Source organism: Nannobrachium achirus (genome assembly GCF_963921795.1).
Source record: "Nannobrachium achirus genome assembly, chromosome: 19".
In the NCBI taxonomy this organism is placed as follows: domain Eukaryota; kingdom Metazoa; phylum Chordata; class Actinopteri; order Myctophiformes; family Myctophidae; genus Nannobrachium; species Nannobrachium achirus.
Genome location: NC_137826.1, coordinates 43,778,450 through 43,802,149, shown reverse-complemented (window position 1 = coordinate 43,802,149; position 23,700 = coordinate 43,778,450). Strand labels below are relative to the sequence as shown.

At 42.0% G+C, this 23,700-nt stretch overlaps 1 protein-coding gene and 1 long non-coding RNA gene across 2 annotated transcripts in view; one reads left to right on the top strand and one right to left on the bottom strand.

Moving 5' to 3' along the window:
- The window catches only part of stk32a (serine/threonine kinase 32A), a gene marked incomplete at both ends in the record, with an annotated part of 196,378 nt that overhangs the window by 44,835 nt on the left and 127,843 nt on the right, over positions 1-23,700 (bottom strand). Inside the window, 3 exons of the mRNA XM_080749165.1 lie at positions 2,320-2,445; positions 18,029-18,145; positions 21,371-21,474. Of these exons, the coding sequence (XP_080605291.1) occupies positions 2,320-2,445; positions 18,029-18,145; positions 21,371-21,474 (347 nt within the window). The remainder of the gene's footprint in view (positions 1-2,319; positions 2,446-18,028; positions 18,146-21,370; positions 21,475-23,700) is intronic.
- LOC308304541 lies at positions 9,035-14,119 on the top strand. Its single transcript, XR_013963069.1, has 5 exons — positions 9,035-9,580; positions 10,472-10,535; positions 11,962-11,999; positions 12,878-13,032; positions 13,538-14,119. It is a non-coding gene; the product is annotated as an uncharacterized lncRNA (long non-coding RNA).

Sequence of the window (23,700 nt, the reverse complement as noted above, 5' to 3'; positions counted from 1 at the left end):
AGTTTTATGGCTGACTAAGCTAGCAGAATGAAAGCTTTTACCATGGTATCTATCACTGCAGTGACTTGGAGTTTGACCGGACCAAGTTCTAATGGCAGAATCACTACCTGTTTAAATCTAGAACTTGAGGGAGGAGGCACTGATTCACTTTTGAAGCAGGATATAAAGAATGCTGCCGCCGTCACGGAGTCCCACTGCGTTATTGTACCCTATATCGGTGCCAGGTGTTCCCTTTGAAATGTAGCCATTGTACATTGGAACAGAACACTCTGTATTGACCGCTTGGCACTAAACTAAAGAAGGGACAGTCCGTTTTTGTGAATCTGCCAGCCCCAGCAGCTGGTCTTCCTAGCAAACCTAATGATGCCACTTCTTGTAAGTGCAGGGGCGTCACAGGGGGGGGGGGGGGGGGGGGAAGTGGGATTGAGTTACTAAGGCCCAAGGTGGAGGGGCCTTAATTATTTTATACTTTAGCTATTGAAAAATAGCAGATTTTTGCCGTGCTGCAAGCTTGTATATGTGCTATTTTCGAAAAGTCGTGAAAACTTGTACAATTCTTTTTTTTAAGCAAACATTTGTAACTAAAATTTTGCTTCTGGGGGGTCCTATTTAAATATATAAATATTTTGAGATGGGGGTCCGTGGGCGTGGCCAAATACATATCATTTTGGGAGGTCCTTCACATGAAAAAGTTTGAGCACCACTGACATAGAAACATAAGTTTTTCAAAAAACCTTAGAAGGATTTGAAATATTCAAAGACAAATTTTCACGATGTTTCAAAAATAGCAGATCTACAAGCTTGCAGCTCAGCACATAATAATACGTCAATAATGCGTTCCCAGTCTAAATGGGTTAAACCCCCTCCCCCTATGAAGAACATTCATGGGGGGCCCGCAGTGAATCCTTGTACCCAGGGCCCAGAATTTGGTGCGACACCCCTGTGTAAGTGCAACCTCTGATGACTCTGGCCTGTTTTTGTTTCTTGAGACAGAAAAAAACAGCTAAAAAAAACTATAAAAGTACAAGGCAACAGAGCACAGGGGACTGTTTTATGTGTATGCACATGCTCGTGTTTAGGTGTGTACTGTACACAAGTGTACATACAGTATGTGCCTCTACTGTACTGTCTGTACTGCATGTGTGTGTGCACATACTGCACGGGTAGTAGGTGGCAAATGACCTGTGGTGGCCAGCTCAGCCCAGCAGGGGGCAGTCTCTCCACCCTGACTATGGGAGGCCATAGGATGGCAAAGTGTGAATAAACAGATATCTTGTGTTTGCTTGCTTTAAAGACCAGGTCTGTATTCATAGGAATGGGATGATACTGATAAAAAAACATAATTGTGATTTTACTTTTCCTGTTCTCTTATTGTTTTATAGTTATGTTATTGTTGTGTAAGCCATAAACCCCATATTTTTTAGAATATTGGTATCATTACTGTTTTCTCAATGTATGCAGACGCCAAGTATATGGTCCATGTTCCCGGGACAAATATATTTACATAGGCCTGCAGATCATGCAGCTGTCCTCAGAATCTCTGTTCTTCAGGCTCTGGCTGCTATAGAGGCAAAAAGGGTAGCTGCCCACTGTTTTGTAAACAGAGCATCCCTGTGGCTATGGGCCCTCAAGAACACTGGCGCGCCACTCCTTTACACATTCTATGTACTGAAAATGCTGTTTGTGTGTGTCACTCCTGCAAGTCGTGAGGCTGCAGGAGCAAGGCTCCAGGAACCATTGTACTCTAATTCTCTGCCTAATAAATCGACCTGAAGGGAAAACATCCACGTGCCTTAATCGCTCAACTTTTCTTCAGACAAGGCATTGCTTACTCAAGACTTCAGCCTAAGACTGTGGTTCCCAAACCTTTCAGGCCAAGACCCAAAAGCGAGATTAGACGTTTGCCCGGGTCCCAAACTATAGTGAAAATAGCAGATCTACAAGCGCACAACATGTCGCTTTGCACCGCGTTGAGAGCTTGTAGATCGATATTCACTATACTTCTTATACGTTTTGTTTTCTAATTCATGGAAGTTCTTCGATTTTTCTTCATTTCTTCACGAAATTACTGAATTTTGTTTTTTTTACTGAATTTAGTTTTTAAGTAATGGGGACCCATAACAATGTGTCCGTGACCCACAAGTGGGGATACAGTGGTCTAAGATACTTAATAATTTTTGGAAGACTAGTTGAGTGGAATCAGTTTAAGATACTTTAACATGATGTTTGGAAGGCTAGTTGAGTGGAATCAGTTTAAGATACTTGAACATGATGTTTGGAAGGCTAGTTGAGTGGAGCTGTTGTCTCTTAGACACTTACGTTGGGAATAAAGCCCGGTGGCAGCTGTTTGCTGAACACTGCGTCCCAGTTGACGTCGGACATGTAGTCCAGGTTCTGGAGCTCCGCTAGGCAGGAGATACGCTTCTCTGAGTCTATGCACAGCAGCTGCAAGAAGTAACCAAAAAACAAAAACAAAGGGATCCAATTCATCAAAAGCAGTTGAAAATCATAATTTATCAAATATGGAAAAAGTATTCACATTTCTTACTTAAGTAAAAGTATCAATACTGCAATATAGAAATACTGTGTTACAAGAAAGAGTCCGTAATTCAGCACAATTTGCTTGAGTGAAGAATTGGTATCAAAATGTACTAGCAGATTGTGGATTGTAGATTGGCTATTTTCGAATGGCACACACAAGGCTATTAATTCAAACGTCAGGTGCAGAACTAAGAAGTTCAAGTGTTCCTTTTGCAGAAGGAGCGAATACACTTCCTTTTGTGCCAATGGCAATCAGACTGTACAAGGGAGAGCCCTCCACTCTTTCACTGATGGACTGTTATATTTATTATAGTTATTTGGTGATCTATTGCACCTTTCCCTCGTCTCCTCACCTTTACAGGATGAATGGCCAGAACATTGACGTTCATCATGCCATACCATTTGGCCAAATACATGGCATAACTGAAGTACTGTTCCTGCTGGCCCCTGAGCCCAAAATGTAATTTAATAATGAATACTCCGAACCTGATTTGTGTGGTATTTTTCCATTTCAGTTACAAAAGGCTGTAAGGAAGAATTGAAATGCAACATAGCTTTCTAGTGAAAGAAAAATGCTCTGTAATCTGGATCAAGGAAAGGAAAGGATATTTCTCAGGGATGTACTAAGGAGACAGAAGTTTCATAATATATGGTGGGGTTAAAGCCTGAAAATCAACCAATCATGCAGTTGAAATCAACTGTAAATTATCTTGTAAAATACTGTTCGATGTAGAATCTACAGCTGCTGAACTTTCTTCTGTCTCCTTTCTGGCTCACAGCAGGAAGATTTTGGCAGATATTTTGTGAAGTGAATCATTTTCTAATCAATTAGAAAAACCTTAACATTTCATTTATATGCAAAATAAATACCGGTAAGCGCAAATAACGTTTCTGAGCTTGCATATCGGCAGTTTTTGAAAATGTTTCAAAACTTTTGAAAATGTTTGTCTAAAATGACAAAATAGTGATGCCAGGATGAAAGTGATATTGACTACCGGTAGCAACATTGTCAAAAAAGTCAAATGATGACCGATATACCGGTATATCTGTCCGGTTCTAGGAGGGAGGAGAGGAGGAAAGAAGCGGGAGGGTCGGCCATAGAAATCCTCCATGACCTTCATTGGCTCCCAGTAAAGCACAGAATAGATTTCAAAATACTCATCACCACCTGCAAGGCCCAGGTCTGGTAATGCCAACCTCCTGGACATACCCAAAACAAGCAAACGCACCTGGGGTGACACGGCTTGCAGCCACGCCCTGGAACCCACTCCCACATCACATCAAAGCCGCTCTTGATCCACCCTTGCCGTGTTTAAACCCACCTTTTCACCCCCTTGCCGTGTTTAAACCCACCTTTTCAGACTTCCTTTCCCTGCCTAACTCAAACCAAAACTGCCTTTTAGTCTTAGTTTTTACTATTAGCCTTTTTAACCTTTTCCTCTCTCAATAAAGTTATTTTGATTTGTTTTGTAAAGCGGCTTTGGGTACAAAGAAAAGTGCTATATAAGTCTGATGTATTATTATTATTAAACACACAGAGAGTAGTATAGTCAAGGAGAATGAATATGGCAGCAAACGGAGGTTGACGAGGGGCGGGCAAGTTTAAGGGGGAGAATCGTGCATTAATGGAAAAGGGAGAGATATGAAGCATATACCCCCCACCTGCTACACTTTCCCTTTGTTTGCCCCCTCTACACACAAACACACCCTCTCTTCCACTCTGATAAACTATCACAAACACACACACATGTACGCACACACACGCACACACGCACGCACGCACACGCGCACGCACGCACGCACGCACGCACGCACGCACGCACGCACGCACGCACACACACACACACACACACACATTCTTTCTCTCTCATGCACGCCACTGGAATGCCAATGAGGGACATGCAGTCTGTGAGCACGAAGCAATGCAACAGTTTGACTGCAGTGGATCGCTGCCAGCCTATAGTAGGGAGCCGAGAGACGCATCTCCTCACTCACTCGGTTCATATTTAAAGCTTCTCTTCTTCCCTGTAAAAGTCCTGTCTCCTGCAGGATGTTTGCACTTCCATTGACAACACCTGTTCCAAACGCCTGGGAGGGGTTTTATGGATTTGACACTATTGACGAGGGGCGCACATCGCAACGATCAGTCGATACTGTAGCTTCGCTGATGCACTATGAAGAGGATCAGACCCTTCCGCACTAGTGTTGATTTTGTCTGCAAAAACTATAGTGGAGGCTGGTGAATGCATCATATTAAAAATCTTCGTCAACTACCCTTTTTCACTGATGAACACTAAATAAAAACTAAGCTATGATAACTAAAACTAAGACTAAATTGATTGACGATGTTGTCAACAAATAAACTAAACTAAAAGACTAAAAGACAAGTCATTTTATGTTTGATTGCGCTGAAAATATCAGATGCGACACATTGTAAATCGACTATTTTCAACATACAACCAAGTGTAAAATCACTAAATCATTTTAGTAAACAAAATCAACTGTAATTTTAGTCAAAATCTTATATTTTGTCGACTAAAACCAGACTAAAAGTCACCTCCCTATAGGGAAATCTCGATATTTCTACTTTCTACATTATTTCGACTAAGGGTTAGGTTTGGGGTTAGGTTTTAGGGTTAGGTTTAGGCATAGTTTTACTGAGGTTAGGGATTCACCAGTGTCAGCAGGTTGGCATTCACCCGCGTCAAACAAAAGGAACGTTGAACAAATGTTACGTCGCAATATGGACACGCTCCCCCTCCCTGTAACGCGACTCACTCATAAACCCCTACTACTGATACAGAATATGCTGCAGCACGCCTGGCCTTCCAACCTCCCTAAAGTTTCACACAGCCGCCCTCCGTTCTGCATTCACCAGCCTCCACCTGCTGCCTGCTTCCCATTCACAACACAGACAGGGCAGTCAAGGACGTGGCACCAATTAGCTCCAGGATCATGATCCTTCCCTACACCCATGCATAAACCACCTCTTCAGACGTTACCTCACTCCCACAACTTCTCATTCCGCTATTCTTTTTGACAGTGGTGTAAAGCAGTGGTTCTCGCCCACACGGAAAGAACTTATATGCAACATATATGTACATATATGCACATATATGTCATATATATGTAACTTATATGTCATTTTCAGATTCATATATGTGCATATATGTTGCATATATGTCATACTTATCTGCATATATGCAGATAAGTATGACATATATGCAACATATATGCCATATCCAGGTTCATATATGTAGATAAGTATGACATGTATCTAACATATATATACCATATTCAGATTGATATGTGCATAATATATGTAGATAAGTGTACTCTGTATTATCCTGGATGTTGGACCAGGGACCCCCACGGCAGTCCTTGAGGTTCCAGAAAATGTAGTTAGGTCTAAGTTCAAATGAGAGTGAGAGCAGCAGCATACAAAATGAAACCAAATGGACCCTTACAGGTATTTCACTCAAGTGTAAAAATGTAAACAAATGGACTGGGACAGATGCTTTTGAGGACCTTTAACAGCTAACACTGCTATGGGATGAACTACTTCATAGAGTTCCAATTCAGAAGTTGGCTAACAATTCTAAAGGACAGCCTACTCTAAAAGTAACTAACTTTTTTTTTTAATGTAGCCAGTCATTAGTTTTTGCTGACCATGGTAAACATATTTACATGATACTGAATTGATACTGTCATATTGACCATATGCTGACATGTCATATCCAAACCTGGTTTACCTAATTAAATGCCGCCAATGCGGTATTCGTTATTTGGGTGAAACAAAAAACTCACTTCAGACACGCCTGGCCCAGCACCTTTATAACATTAACAACCACCTCGAGTCCGATACGGCCCTAGTTACCCATTTCCTGTCACATGGCCCCCACAACCTCCACATCCTGGTCCTACAGCATAATCCCCTGTGGTCCCCTACACAAAGGAAGAGGCAGGAATATCTCTGGATCCAACGGCTCGGTTCTAGGACCCCTAAGGGGCTCAATGAGCGTTAGCCCTATCCCATCACCGACCCTGGTCAATCTCGCCCTGCCTGGCACCCTATTCTTAACTTGATCTTGGACCTTGAACCCTTGGACGGTCACATGGAACTTTAACCTTTGCGTTTTGATGTTTGGGATCCCTAAGGAACCCCACTCGGATAGGGGTATCTAATTTCCAGATATGATTATGGACCTTGTCTGATCATTATACAGTTTCCAGTGGGCTATGTTTTTGTGTATATATTGTAAATAACTAATATAATGACCAATTGTACCTTTTATTCTGATATTATTCTTTATTGTCAAATTAAAATCCTTCTGTGTTTTTTTTCCTTTACACACCCATCCATAGAACCCCATATATGGTTATTATCATCTTTAATCCAATATTAATTTCCCTTTTATTGGTCGGGTGTTGTACATTAAGTGTTATTCTATATTGATGTTTTGATCCTCTGAATGGTTTAATTAACGTAATTGTGACCCCAATTGGATTGGTTATTTCACATTTAAAAACCCAGGTTTTCTACACTAGGTACTATATGAGGGTGGTCACTCTTACGAACTTATCCAATACTTTAACCTTTACTTCTCACTGAGGTCCACTTTAGCTTATATCTCCACTTACCACTTACCTATACTTCAGCTTTAACCCTAATTCTAACTCTAAAACTCCCATATAATTATCGGCTCAGGGCGTGTATCGTGCGCTTGCCCAGGCCTTACGGCCTGGGCATATATATAACGATTGCATCCACAACGGCTTCGTAACTCGTGCGGCGCTCCGCTGGCCTTCGCGCCGCTTGTAATGTCGTGGACAATAACTTCTATAACTCCAACCCTAACCCCAAAACCCTAGGTCCACAACCCTAACCTTAGACCCTTACCCTCTCCCTAATCCTAACCCTAACACAAACCCTAACCCTAACCTTAACCCTAATCCTAACCCCAACCCCTAACCCCAACCCTAAACCCTAACCCCAAACCCTAACCCAAACCCAAACCCTAACCCTAACCCTAACCTAACCCTAACTCTACCCCCAACCCTAAACCTAACCTCAGTAAACCTTATCTCAGTAACTAACCTGCCTTAACCCTAACCCTAACCCATTGGACATGTTCAGAACATTTGCTTGTGGTCTGCCAATCAGGGGACGGCTCTGCCCTCAAAATACCTAACCAGCCTGACCATGGCTCGAGTCAAAATGATATTCCAGGCACTGTCTTTCGATGTTTATTACTTCTCGGAGGGATCATTCTCCCATCATTCTCTGATCTCTGCCTTTACTCCAACCTTACCCTCACCATACTGCCTCTATCCCTACATATCCCTCTTCCTAACCCTACCCTAACCCTAACCCTAACCCTTTAATAGAGAAAGGTCCAATTAGGATACGGGACTCCAAGACGAGTCGTAGGATACCTCTCACGCCCTGGTGAGGCCTTTGGTTCATTAATTACAGACCTACTTCCGGTTTAATATTAGCCCCTCCCCCTTTCCATAAATCATAATCAAGATGCGGGACTCCCTGCGGATTCATTGGATACCTTCCACTTACCTGGGGAACCTATGGTTGTTGAGTTATTCTCAATTATATATAGCAGCCTTCTGATTGGCTTCCCTTACAAGCCCCTCCCCTTCATTTTGGATCCTCCCCTTTTGGTACAGAAAAGTTCAATCAGAATACGGGACTCCTAAACAAGTCATTTAGTACCACCCACGCACTTTTAGGACCTATGGTTCATTAATTACAGGGCCACCTCCGGTTTAACATAGGCTCCTCCCCCTTTTTTAATTAAGAAAGGTCCAATTAGGATGCGGGACTCCAAGACGAGTCGTAGGATACCTCTCACGCCCTGGTGAGGCCTTTGGTTCATTAATTACAGACCTACTTCCGGTTTGGTATTAGCCCCTCCCCCTTTCCATAAAAAGGTCCTATCAAAATGCGGGACTTCCTGCGGATTCATTGGATACCTTCCACTCACCTGGGGAACCTATGGTTGTTGAGTTATTCTCAATTATATATAGCAGCCTTCTGATTGGCTCTCCCTTACAAGCCCCTCCCCTTCATTTGGCTCCTCCCCTTTTTGGTACAGAAAGGTTCAATCAGGATACGGGACTCCCAAACAAGTCATTTAGTACCACCCACGCACTTTTAGGACCTATGGTTTGTTAATTACAGGGCCACTTCCGGTTTAACATAGGCTCCTCCCCCTTTTTTAATTAAGAAAGGTCCAATTAGGATGCGGGACTCCAAGACGAGTCGTAGGATACCCCACACGCCCTGGTGGTGCCTTTGGTTCATTAATTACAGACCTACTTCCGGTTTGGTATTAGCCCCTCCCCCTTTTCATAAAAAGGTCCTATCAAGATGCGGGACTCCCTGCTGCTTCACTGGATACCTTCCACTTACTTGGGGAACCTATGGTTGTTGAGTTATTCTCAATTATATATAGCGGCCTTCTGATTGGCTCTCCCTTGCAAGCCCCTCCCCTTCACTACCAATTAGGCCCTATCATAATGCAGGACACTCTGCTGTTTCATTCGATACCTCCCACTTTCCGATAGGACCTATGGTTGCTTAGCTACAGTCAATTATATATAGCAGCCTTCTGATTGGCTCTCCCTTGCAAGCCCCTCCCCTTCATTACAAAATAGGCCCTATCATAATGCGGGACACTCTGAGGTTTCATTCGATACTTCCCACTTCCCGATAGGACCTTTGGTTGCTTAGCTACAGTCAATTATATATAGCAGCCTTCTGATTGGCTCTCCCTTGCAAGCCCCTCCCCTCCATTACAGAATAGGCCCTATCATATGCGGGACACTGTGCTCTTTCATTCGATACCTCCCACTTTCCGATAGGACATATGGTTGCTTAGCTACAGTCAATTATATATAGCAGCCCTCTGATTGGTTCTTACAGACCATGGGAAACATCCTTTTGAACCATGGCAACACATCCCTCACCTGTCAACATGGGTGGCCATCTTGTCCCATTAACAGAGATTCAACACTTGAACAGGTAATGAACTACATATTCTCTCACTCTTTAGCTTTTTTAATTCATTTATACTATAGCGGGACACTTGTAATCTTCACAAAATGTTCCTTAGGGCCTTATCTACACTTTTTGGGTAAAAGGTTTCACTTTTATCCACTTTTTATAGCTTTAATTTACTTAATTTATGTTGTGAGGCCTAGCCTTAAAACTGCTGTGTCATGAAGCTAGCTGTTAGCACCAACTCCATTGACTTGTATGGCCTTAGCATTAGCATAGCTCAATGAACACAGGTACAGTCCCATACTTTGGGCCGTTATTCGAGCTACGGTGCAGTTACAGACTCATACTTGGTCTCATTTTAATCCCCCTTAAGTCCTCTACACTTATCTTATGTCTGTTTTGCCTTTACTGAGTTTTTGTTGCCCAAATCGTCGAGTGTTGTGCATACACACCTGTTCAAATCAGTGCTTAGAATGTAGATCTGCTCTTTTTGCTCTGTAATTTCTTTTACAGATTGTAGAACTTGGGTAATAGTTTTAGACTTAATTTTTGGACTAGTTAACCCCCTCTAGTCCCTCTTCAGTCCCCCCCTTAAATTTTCAAATTTTATTAACCCTTTATGGTATTTTAACTTGGATTGGTTTTCTATTGATTTCAATCTATTTTTACCACCTTTTAGACATTTTTACCCATAATATGTATTTTATACTAGCTTTCGGTTTAAAACCTTTACCTTATGATCCTCCCTTAACCCGTTTTAAATGTTTGACCTAATTTGCATAATTCATTAACCCTTTATATTACACCTCCAACGCTAATACTGTTTAAACTCCTGTATAACTCTACTTGTAAATTATTTAGGGGTTAATATTCTGTTAAGAAGGCATTATATAATAGGATATGATGTTTCAGGTTGATGATACTTCACTCGTCCCCTTCCTGACTCTGCTATTGTGTGTGTTGGGCGTTCCCTTTGGTAAGTTGGTAAGTTGCATTAGATAGTTTGGTATGATGGCTTACTGATCATTGCATCAAGTTCTCTGAGCCCGGAGTTTTGCTGTGTGATGATTGGTTTACCTTCAGGGAGTCGTGGCTGTGACCTTTGTAGGCTACAGTCTACGACTTTACCATTACGTCCCTTTTCATTAGCAGGGTAGGGGGTGGTTACTGATTGGTCTGAGTCACGTCCAATTGGCTTGCCAGTGAAATGGAGGTTCCCAATCCCACCCTCCTCATTAACTGGTGGAAGTAGCCTTGGTGCGTTGCTCAGATCTGGGTTTTCAGAGACCCTATGTCCTTATACTCAGCCTTTCACTCCCTTCGCGTGGGTGGTTCCTTCGTAACAAATGACACTCCACGACCCAAGCTTGTACAGTTTACAGTTTACAGTTTAGGCATTTAGCAGACGCTTTTAATCCAAAGCGACTTACAATAAGCAGAGACAACATCGCAATAATAAACAAGATAATAGGTCAGTACATTAACAGCAATATAACAATGTATTGCTGTAAAGCTACTAATCCTACTTACCTTAGCGTAACATACCTATCTTATCTACCCTTAACACATGAGACTCCAGGTCTTATACTGATTAGATTAACTCATTCTTACTTAGCATATAGCTCTGTACTAATAATCACCTCTGCGGTGTTACACACCGGCTAATCTTACTCACCTTCCTTAACTTAACATACAAGACACTATGATTCATACTCGCGGTTCGATTAACTTAACCTTCCTTAACTCAAATACAATACAACTCTCTGTAAACTTATAGAACCATAATACAATACAACTCTCTGTAAACTTATAGATCGGCTGTTTCTATATATGAGATATAACATCACAAACCTGTAGGTCTTCTCAGTTCTACCGATACGAATGGCTACTCGTACCCTGCCTGTATATGTTACTTTCCAAAACTAATGCCATAATACTTAATTGGACATGGAACACACAGAGAAGGCTTGATCACCTTTTCTGGGCCAGCTGGTATAACAGGGTGTATAGTTAAAGGACTGAAATGCCCAATGACGTACCAGTGACTACTGATGATTGTGTTCTAAAATTCTCACCATTCTGAGTATTATTAAATGGAGCCCTGGGATTGTATTTATTATAATGTACTGCATCACAAGATGCCCAAACCGCACAGACTTTCAAGACAGTCACAGTTACAACATGTACATAAATGTTTTCTCTCCTGATTTGATACTGAAAATGTATTTTCTGTTTACAAAAGAGATGTAGGAAAGGGGAGAGACCTGTTACTGAACACAGAATGCATAGCTATTAACATTTTTAACCAAAATAAAATCACTTTGTGTCAATTTCACTTGTGCATGCTGAATAACTTAAAATATGGACAGTGCTTAACTTGCATTATTGTTTTTGTTTTACAGATGGAACCACACAGATGACACCAGCCACCTCTTGAAAGGCAAGTCTATTGGACATAGTGTAATTATTATTAATGTTGTCTATTACAGGAGTTCCCAAACTTTTTTGTCTCAGGGCACCCCATATATATATATTTTTTTAAATCCGAGGCACCCCTACATCATAATTTTCACTCCCAGCACCTTATATTTGTAGCATATCGTCGTTGTCGGGTGGAAACCTTGTATGTCCAAAACCTTTGCTTTTGTATTTATCTATAAAATTTACTAAACTAGTGAAAACAGCAGATCTTAATCAGCAGATCCACAAGCACACCGTTGTGTGCTTGTAGATCGTCTGTTTGCACTAGTTTTGTGCGATGGTCTTGTATGATGAAGCAGGGCAAAAGACGTACACATTTGAAACTTGGAGATGAAACGAGGTTTCTGCCCAACAGCGACAATATTTTTGTTTTAGTACCCTAACCCTATGTTGCGAGGAAAACATTGAGATAATAGCCATTTTGGCTAGAACTGACTGAAAATAACTTTATAATTCAAGTTTAAAATTATACTAAATATTTTTCAAGTATCCAAATAAATCCCAAATATTATCAAATTATCTCGCGGCACCCCTGGACTGCCGTCGTGGCACCCCAGGGTGCCCCATCACCCACTTTGAAAACCCCTGGTCTATTAGACTACAGACTAAATTCCTTTGCAGGTTTTCATTTATCACTTTTTTTTCTAAAGAAACCACAAAGAAGTTAAAAATGTCACAATGCTGTGAACCTTTGTTAAAATATTTGTCACATTTGCATATTGACATGACCAAAATTGGGACACCGGGGTTAAACGCAACAACAGGGATGAACATTATTGAACACCATGCGCTGGAATATCAGTGTATCAAGTGTGTACATCTCTCCTCTGATTTTAGATTTCTCGCCTGGCTCTGGTAGGAGGCACCAATTCAGAGAACCTGATCAGACGAATGTTGGCAACTCCCCTGACTAACGTCCTGGCCTGTCAGTTCAACTGGAAGACAAGCGTTGCAGCGGCAACAAGCCATTCAAGCAAACAACAATACAATTGGTGAGTATTCTCCCCTGCAAACTACTTAATAGCTTAGATTTATCAAACTTAAAGGAACATACATTCATTGAAACTAAAATAAACAACAAATTAACAATTGATCTAATAAGAAATATAATTACATAAAAAGTGTGTGTTGAATATAGTATTTCAACTAACGGTAGTTACTAGCACAGAGTAGCAGGCATGCATGCACACACACGTGCGCGCACAAGTGACGTACACATGTCATCATGAATTTAGAAGGCCACCACTTAAAAAATCCATATCACACCACTGGGCGTGACTGCGTGATCCAGAACATAATTATGCTCTTTCTGAGCCATATAGTACAGAGTTTGAATGCTATAGCTGTAATATACTGTATTGCTTGTCTCCTCTCTGAAGAATAAAGCATGTAGCATGTGTTACTGTATGTACAGAGTGGTCTAATATAACAAGAATGGTATGGGATACTCGCTCATTCTTCCTCACTTCTTCCTTATTTTTTAATCTTGTCTTTCAGCTGCTGCTCGGAAGTTTGACCGCAAGCTGACCCACAAGGACTTCAGTGACACTGTAAAGAAGTGGCTGCGATATGCTCCAGAGTGCGAGGGAGGCATCCCAAGGAACCCAAGTGAAACTAACAAAGTCAATCGAACGCAAGTCAAACTTGGGGTATCCTACGACACTCTAATGTGTCTACCTCCTCATGGACAATACTGATATTTCAGGAACAATGGACTGCTGTTCTTGCGGTCACAATGAGTCAAATAATTACAGTTTAATGGATACTATAAGACTTGAAACGTCAAGCTGTTCTTGCCGTCTTCCTGCTGTGTTTGGTGTCTCCAGAGTTGCACTAATGGTTCTTACACACCCTCTATACTATTGGGTGTTTGTGTCATTTTATATTTGCACATTTGATGACAGTTTATAATTTAAGAGAGGCCCTGGGTTTGAGTGTTTTGTTTTTGTCATCTAGACAAACTTAATTTTGTGTAAGCCAGGGCATACAATTAAGAATGAGGAAGAAAGAGAATGCACTATATGGCACTAAAATAGTGTACATTTGTATGTTCTGTTCAATAAATGTTAATGACTTGTATGCCTGCATTTTGAGTTTCTTTTTATATATATATGAGGTATGCATACCTTCAGGAGCATGGGTAAATAAACATATTGCATATAGTAATTCATTACATATATATTGCATATATAGTACATATATAATATATGTTCCATATATGTTGCATATATGCAACATATATGTCTAGGGGTCCAATTTCAGGGATGTTCATATATGTTACATATATGTTACATATATGTAATTCATATATATTACACATATATTACATATATATTACATATATATAACATATATGTATTTCATATATGTACATATATCTTACATATATGTTAAGACATATATGTCACATATATGTGACACATATGTCTTAACATATATGTAACATATATGTTCTTTCCATGTGGATCAACCTGTAGGTCGGGACAATTATTATGGGTGGGTCCTCAGACCTCACTCAACAGTAAACAAACCAACATAACTTTTGAGTCTTTTGAGTCTTGAGGGCAGGGCCGGATCTAGCCTTCAGCACTAGGTGGGGCAGGGAAAAATTGGAGGGACAAACCTCCTAAAACACCCGAAATGCATTGAAAACTAAGCATTTTGGCACACGTATACATACGTATGACACACAATACAAACAACAGGTCTTACACCTGCATCAGGCTACAGCATCAACCCCCATCCTTTTTTCTTCTCTTTTTTTTTTTGGGGGGGGGGGGGGGCAATGGCCCACTAGTGTAGTCGATATGCCAGATGCATATCTATCTATCTATCTATCTATCTATCTATCTATCTATCTATCTATCTAATATCTTATCAATTTATCTATCCATCTACCTAGTCGTAGCATAACATTTCAAATAGTTTAATATTTTAGATTTTTGCATGCCATCATGTTTGGTAGGGCAGATAGGGAATTTAGGGGGGCATTGCCCCCCCTTGCCTATGCCTAGATCCGGCCCTGCTTGAGGGTATCACATTTCTAAAGTGACAATTTAAGGTCTTTGTAATACCTCTAAAATGACAAATTAGCCAACAATGGCCAAATTAGAGGCAGAAATTGTTGCGGGGCGTTGTGAGGCGTTGTGAGCATGTAGATCTGCTATTTTCACAATAGAACCGTGTTATACAAAATGTAATGCCTCAACTCTTAGTGCTCATCAGGGTGGGGGTGTCCCCAGTTAAAATATGATTATTTTGGGGGTCGCGGCCTGAAAAGGTTGAGAACCACTGGTGTAAAGTAACTACGTATTGTACATTTAGTTACTTTGCACACACATTTTGAGGTATTTGTACTTTACTTGAGTATTTCCAATTTCCAATGCTTTTATTTCTACTCCACTACATCTCGGATCCAAATATGGTATTATACTCTGCTATATTTATTTGAAAACTTTATTTACTAGCGACGCATTGTGAGCTTGTAGAGAACTTATGAAATGGGATATTCTGCATAATGAATTTAAGTACATTTAGTTACCAATACTAAAGTTTGTGTTCTGGACTTTTGCTTGTAACAGACTATATCTAAATTGAAGTAATGATACTTTTACATAAGTAAAAAATGTGAGTACTTTTTCCACCAATGCTTGTTGATAGCTATACTACTATGCAGAAGTATGTTGGTTACACAAATGCTATTATGTTATTTAGATAGAATGTTATTTAGACGGATGATAAGTTTGATGTTTACCCGATATATTCTAGTTACTCTGTAGCACTTCATTATTTTCTATTTCTATTTACTCAACCATTTACCCTGTCATCTTCTTGAACCGGGTTCTTGCCACTCCAATCTTGAACTTACTAAACACCTAAATTGCAAATGGTAAATCGCAGTAGTTTCACAGGTGACTCGTGTTCACAACGAGTTGACCCACAGAGTTATCGTAAACTTCAGTAGCAGTGTGAGAAAGCTGTCTCATAACACACTGAACGTACAGAATACGGCAGAATGAGTCTACTAGAGATGCAATTTGTGGCTCTTTGAAGTGAGCCAGAGCCATGGATCTGGCTCACTTAAAAGAGCCGTTCAAAAGATTGGCTCATTTGGCTCAGTTGGCTCTTTCTATATTTATATATTTTTAAGTATTCGTTGAAACATGAATCCACAAGGTGGCACTACATTCCTCTGCTGACAGTTGAGATCATATTTTTGTATTTACCCTTTTCTAGAAAACATGTGTGTCTAAATAAAGCTACCTTGACTTATGTTATTCATGCAACACCTAAAAAAAACAAGCAGGCAGCAATGAACTCGCTCCTCCCCTTGTTCTCTCTCTCAGTGGCGGCCGGCAGGGGGGGCTAGCGGGGCGATTGCACAGGGCGGCACTTTGCAGGGGCGCATGAAAAAAAAAAGTAGAGTGAAGGCCGTGCAAACAGTCCACTCCTTGTCTGTTTATATCAGACCGAATACAACAACACCACCTGGTGGTAGTGATAGAGGCTGGCAGCTCCAAGCAATACACTCCGCCCCCCCCCCCCCCCCCCCCCTCCCCTCCTCGTGATGTCATATCCACGCGCCAGTATTGAAATTGAAAACAACATCTGAAAGCATGGATTTCTTCACTACTTCACTACTGTGCGTGACTGTGAAACAACCATTTCTCCTGCAGCCCAAGGTAAGACAGTCAGATCATGCTTTTATAAACCCTATTATATTAAGCCCAAAATGGTTCTGCCGCCGTGTAGAACCGAACCGATTTTAACTTAAAAAAATGCATAATTTGCCCGCAAATATCAGATTTTTCCGGCCGCGCTTTGCGCGGCCATAGGGCGGCGCTATACTACCTCGCACAGGGCGCAATATACGTACGAACCGCCACTGCTCTCTCTCACTCACTCACTGTACTAAGTCAGTGCTCAGTGGAGTAGCAAGGAGGAGCTTTTGTGTTAAACACCCCCTCCCCCCCAAATGACGGCTCCCTACTCTGCGAACCGGATCCCATCGTTCACTTCAAAGAGCCGTTCAAAAGATTAGATTTGTTCGTGAACGTCGCGAACATCTCTAATTGTCACGATGTAAGCTCCTCGTGTTTCATTGGTTGGACATAAATGACACTCTCATGTTAAGATGAAAAACTCTCTATTTGCCGTAGATCAGTGGTTTTCAACCAGTGGTCTGTGGACCACCAGTGGTCCGTGAGGGGGTTCCAGGTGGTCCCCAGCCAAATGATGCAGAGTCGGTAACCAAATGGACAAAAGTCTGTCTACACAAATAGAGAATGTAGAAGAACTGTTATCTCCCCTACGGTACCAACCTCAATACAGCATGGAATTGTGCAAAAAAATCGTATCCAACGACAACAAAATATTCTGTGTTTTGGGTCTGCGAGGCTATTCGGAAAAGATTACCTCTGGGAACTCAGATTGGCGAGGCTAAATCTCACCAATGGTGGGCCGTGGCTCAAATGCCAAATAAATAGATAGATAGATACCTTTATTATCCCAAGGGGGAAAATCTGTTACCTGGAGGCTAATCTGGGTTCCCAGAAGTTTTTCACTTTTTCGCCACTAGGGGCGCAGGGGGGGTGCGCTGGAGGCAGCACAGCAGTTTGAGAATATTTACAAAGTTACAGAGAAGTATGAAAAGAAACAAATGAACAGTGTTCAGTAAAGAGCAAGGTACATCAAAGAAAGGGAACAAAGAATATATACATATACATACAATACATTCAATGCCCATAAGTACTTAAAAAAAGCAAATAGCAATACTTAAGCACAACTATCAATACAGTGCTAAAATAAATAATGGACCTGGGTATAAAAAGGGTTGAAAAGCACTGCACTGCATGGATGACTGAGTTGATTCTCATCGAGTGGCATTCTGACAGTGCCGCTGCCCTCGCCGACACTTCAACAAAACATGATTAATGGGAGCCTTTCCCTCTATCAACCCAGTCAGGTTCCTATACACACGTTGCTCACCTTTCTGAGAAGAGACTTGATCTCTGGAGACCAGCACGTGGGGAAGCACGGGTGGACCTTGTGGAAGGTCTGAAGGATCTCATTAGCTGGAGAACTGGACCTCATCACAAACGGACGCTGGTGGCGAGGAGAGGAGAGGAGAGGAGAGGAGAGGAGAGGAGAGGAGAGGAGAGGAGAGGAGAGGAGAGGAGAGGAGAGAACAAAACAAAGGAATTGAGTGAGGCAGTAGGTTACGAAGGGAGTTGAATTCATAGCCATGTTGTGTTTGGGACAGAGGAGTTTATATGATTGAGTGTCTACATTAACCCATTTAGGATAGAATTATTTAACTTTTTCGCCGCCGTTGACAGTCCTCACCGTCATTGAAAGGGTTAATACCATGGCGCCGTTGACGGTGAGGACTGTGAATCTTACTGTATATACAGTAAAGATATTATTACTTACTTAATGTCGCTCCGGTCCCGCTCGCATCGGTAATGTCGGCGATTTGTTTACAACGCACGTTGGGCGTGCACGCGAAGTGAAGCTCCTCAATGTTAAGTCAATGGAGAGGCCCATAAAGAAACTTCATTTAAACAAAATAGCCATTTTGAGACATTTTGCAGCAGATCTAAATGTAAACAAGGCACAAGGTAGGGCGCAGCCATCTTCCTCTTCTTGGCCCACACTGTCATGTGACTAGATGACGTAATCGTTGCCGTCAAGTGATAATCCAAAAAACAAAAACAACCCCCTTCCGGCCCTTCAAAATAATAGCGGCGGCCGACGGAGGAAACCACGTGGCACCGAGGCACCAAGCAACCTTCAGATTAAGAGGCAGTAGATGTGTTAATGCTTTGACTATTGAAAAATAGCAGATATACAAGCTCACAGCGCGGCACCGAGTGCCGCGCTGCAAGCTTGTACATCTGCTATTTTTGAAAAATCATGTTTTTTTTGGTGCAAATCTTTGAATATATCTTTTTAAAGGCAAACAGTTGTAACTCAAATATTTGCTTCTGGGTGGTCCCTGGATTAACATATTTTGAGATGGGGTTCCAAATACGTACGGTAATTTTGGGGGTCCTTGACATGAAAAGGTTTGAGAACCACTGATTTAGAAGAAGGATTTAGAAGACACTTAAAGAATCGGGTCAAAAATATTCTAAGACTTGCACAAACGTTCACGATCTCGAGCTTGTATATCTGCTATTTTTGAGCGGTGGTCACAACGCTCCTATACGTGGCCGTGTGTGTGGGTCTGTCTGTCTGTCTGTCTGTCTGTCTGTCTCCGTGTCTCCGTGTCTGTCTGTCTGTCTGTCTGTAGCCTGCAGTAACCTTTTCTGACCACACATGTTAAGGGAGGGGCGCTGTTGCACACACACACACACACACACACACACACACACACACACACACACACACACACACACACCACCGCTCAGTTCACACGAGTGTGATTTTTTAATAGTTAAAGCATAAACTAAGGGTTAAAGTTGTTCATATCTAAAGTGACACAGATTTGCGTTAAGGCCTAAATGGCTTAAAGTTTGTTCTCTCCACTTTCTCGCGTGCATCCTGCAAGAGCATTTTTATTTATCTTACTGTATGTCTCTTTCTGTCTCTATCTTATATAGTATAATACAATTTATGTTACGCCACGCCAGGATGATTAGCAACCACCTTGGCGGAGGGTGGAGGCTAGCAGGGGGATCCAATAAAACAAACGCGTGGCCACAACAGCATTGCCGGTTGCTTCCAGCATGGGGCCCGGTGCGGCAGTGTGCCTCTGGAATCTAAATAGATGTCACGGTTCATGTATTTTGGATGTGCACAATCTGGAAACGAGCAAAGAAATTATTTCGTTTGCGGCTCCCTGATTGGACGGGGCGGGTGCGAGCAGCACCCACAGGACAGCGATGTGGCAGAGTGATTGATTGAAAGTGTAATTCCTTGTGACTGATTACCTCACGGCTGTTGACATGCACGATGTATAGGAATTTGACTAATTAAAATGCCAATTATACTCGGCAAAGAGTGTTAGTTTGACCACGAGAATGTGAAAATGGTCCTTCTTTTACACCCTCAGTTGAACTGCACTCGGAGCTTTGCAGCGTATGCTTCCAAAAAAAAAAAGTCATCATCTATCTCGTGCAGTAAATCCACATCTACAAGTTTCACACTTTTTTTGACTGTGATTAAACATGACTAAAATGTTTTATCTTTGCCATTAAAGGCCAGAAGACATGAAACATTTAAAGGAATGTGAAGGCAGCATCAAAAAATATAAATATATATTTTGTAACCTCTGTCGGGCATACAGTAGATCATAGATCTGAGGCTGAGGATTTAGTGGGTCTGCTTTTTGTACAGAGAGGGCTATTCTAAGAGACAGTTGAAGAGGTAGGATGTATTATTCACAGCAGTGAAGCATGCCGGGCCATGCTGAGCTGAGCTGAGGTGACATGAGAGGCGCGCGCACGACACGTGCACGCCGTGCTCTTATTACTATAGCCTTTTGGTGGGGTCCAAATGTGAGACGATTCTAAGATGACCCAATGTTTAAATAATAATAATACAAATAATAATAACCAGTAAAACGCCCCAAGGGAGAAAAGCGACCTCACCCTTTATTAGGATGGAATTCACACAGGACGGAATTCATTTGCAAGAGTGATTCGAGTTGCGGTTGGTTGTTTAAGTTGGACAAAATATTTTCCCACATATGGATATGACTGACGTCTGACATCATAGATGTCTTATGTGACTCACACAATATGTCCATATATGGGCATTCCAAGCTAAGGGCTTAATATTGATGATATCAGGGGTCTCGCAGGTCAGCTATAGACATTGAGGCATTTGTGAATGAATTCTGTCTTGGCCATATATGGAGTGTCCATGTACAGTATTATTGCCAAATATGGGTCAACATTGTGATGTCACAACAGGTCAGCTACTGTATATACATTGAGGCGTTAAGCTGCCTTAGTTGTCATTGAGTCAACAATGTGATGTCACAAGTTAGAGTTGGGTGTAACGCGGTACAAATTAATCAGCTAGAATCAGTTTGACATTGTTTGAGCTCTTTCTGCTGCACAACGAGTCGCAAATCCCCTCGTTTTCCCCTTCTTTTTCAACATAGGGCCGATTCATACTCCACTTTTAGAGTCCAATTTATTTCGGTTCGGCTCTGTCCAAACTACAATATGACGTCATTCAGATGTTTGGAGGGCGGGCACCGTCATTAATTCGGCTATTCGGGGCACCGAGATTTTGACTCTAAAAGTGGAGTATGAATCGGCCCATACAAGGTTTCCACCCGACAACGACGATGTATAGTGTATATGAGTGGTACAGTACCTGTCCTCTGAGCAGCTCGTAGGCAGTGATCCCCAGGGACCACCAGTCCACAGCGAAGGAGTAGCCAGGATGAGAGCCCTCGAACGGTTGGAACAGCTCTGGGGCTGACAGAAAGAGAGGAAAACACACACAGTCAACCCAATACAATGGCTTTGTTCCAAAATGAATGACTGTGATGTAAACATTTCTAAGGTCTGGAAGACAAATGTGCCACTCACTCTAACAAAATCATCGTTTGCGGGAGTATAGAAGCGTAGGAAGTTGCTGTCCAACACACTGTACTGATCGTAATATAAATGTACATCGTAAATATCAAGCATTGAAAACAAGCCACACTCAGAATGCCTTGAAAGCTATTTCTACCGATAAATATAACATTAAAAGTGTACTGATATCATACAGTCAAACGGCAGCAAGGTTAAAACCAGTCCTGATCCTTGAGTATGGGAAATGTTGTGTGTTCGACCTGATTTTCAAAATGCATACAACATATGTATTGTTCATGAGAATACCAAATTGTAACATAATGTTCACATTAGTTGAATTTTCAGCATTTAAAATGATCTGTTACCTTGTCTTTAAATACACAGAATGAATAGATACTGTAACTGATGTCATAGACTGGCCAGGATGGACTAGATTCTGCACTATAGATTCTTGGTGCCTATTCCACCCACACAATAAACCAGGCGACGCTGGGTACCAATAGGTACGTCGCCAAGAGCTTGTTAGTACGTGTTTTGTGAAAACAGATTGAAGATGATAAGACTGGATTCATGCTTGTGCATGACCTCTGCAGAAGTAATTGCAAGAAGCCTGGTTTTGACAGACGGTACCATCTCCAATGCATCTGCAGAGCTTGACCACGCCAGTAGCATCCCGCTAGCCGCGGCAGCAACCCACGCTGTCTTTCTTTCTTCGTTAACCTTGTAAAGCTGCCTGCTGCAGGGCTCTCTTTACGCCCATGCACTCCACTTGAGCCGCGCCATGTGCAGAAATATGCTCGGGAGGCCATTGTACTGTGACGGCGGCCTTGTACCGTCTAAGAAGCTCAGGCGACGTACAGCACAGTAGGCTGAAAGGTTGCTACTAGCAATGGCAATGACTTGGAGGTCTCCGACACAGGGGACAGCGGCACTCCGGCCTCCTGCCCGCTATTTGACACTGCTACTGCTGAGTCGGGCCGACTGCCAACTCGCCACTTCCCCCGTACTGGAGGAAGAGATGCTGGAGCCAAGACCCCAAGCAAGAGGGCAACCCCAGGGACAAGCCCTGAGGCAATGTCTCACTCAGCCTCCACGTCTGGGGCAAAGGAATTGTAAATAGACCGCATTTATATAGTGCCTTTCCAGTCATCTCTCGACCATTCAAAGCACTTGACGTTAATAGATGAAAAGGAATAAGCCCTTAGGCTAACTCCAAGCACACTCCACACGAACAAGGATATGATTAAAGAGCCTTTAATGTATCAGGGCATAAAATATACAGCATTAAAACTCTTCAAAAAACAAGTCTAACAAGAAGGGTCAAAAGTCTTTAGTCCTTACCTGACTCACTCCATTCCACTGAGTGGACTATCACTTTATTGATAGTACACAGTGGAGATACTGTAGACAGGAAACAGGGAGAGAGAGAGACGGGGAGTGACGCAGTGTAGCAAAGGGATCGGGACTCGAACCCGCGACGCGCAGTCAGGCATCAGAGCCTGTGTACATTAACCTGGTGTATACTGTAAACAGCCTGGAAACCACACACATTTGCCAGTGCAAAAAATAAATAAATAGAGAAAGCCCTCGGCAGATTAGTCTGGCGACGCTTGGTTACTTGTGATTGGATTAACTGCCCCCTAAATTGTGGGGCACCAAGTATCCAGTATGCAAATTTGTGTTGGGTTTATCAGGAGTTTTTTATTTTATTTTAATCTGTCCTTTGGAAATGCAGGTTTATCTATGCAGTGATATTAGTCTGGCCATGCCAGGCTAGCGTATAAACACTTTTTAGCTTTTATAAATGCCCTGGGACATTTTAATCATATCCTTGTTCTTCTAGAGTGTGCTTTGACTTCATGAGCCCCTCTTAACCACCTGGACTGGAATTTACCTATGCAATAGGTAAATCAGGATATCGATATAGGTCCTATATTGAACTCTAACCCAGAGGGCATCCGGGTTGTCTGCACTTTATAATAAGCGCCCCAGTTACTTGCGACAACAGACACATTCCTCAACTAGGTGATTGGGTCACACGGAGAGGGGACCCGGGGCCTGACTCCGCTGCGTCAGCTCAGAATAATTACCTGGAGCTCTTAACCATCATGGATATCTCAGACA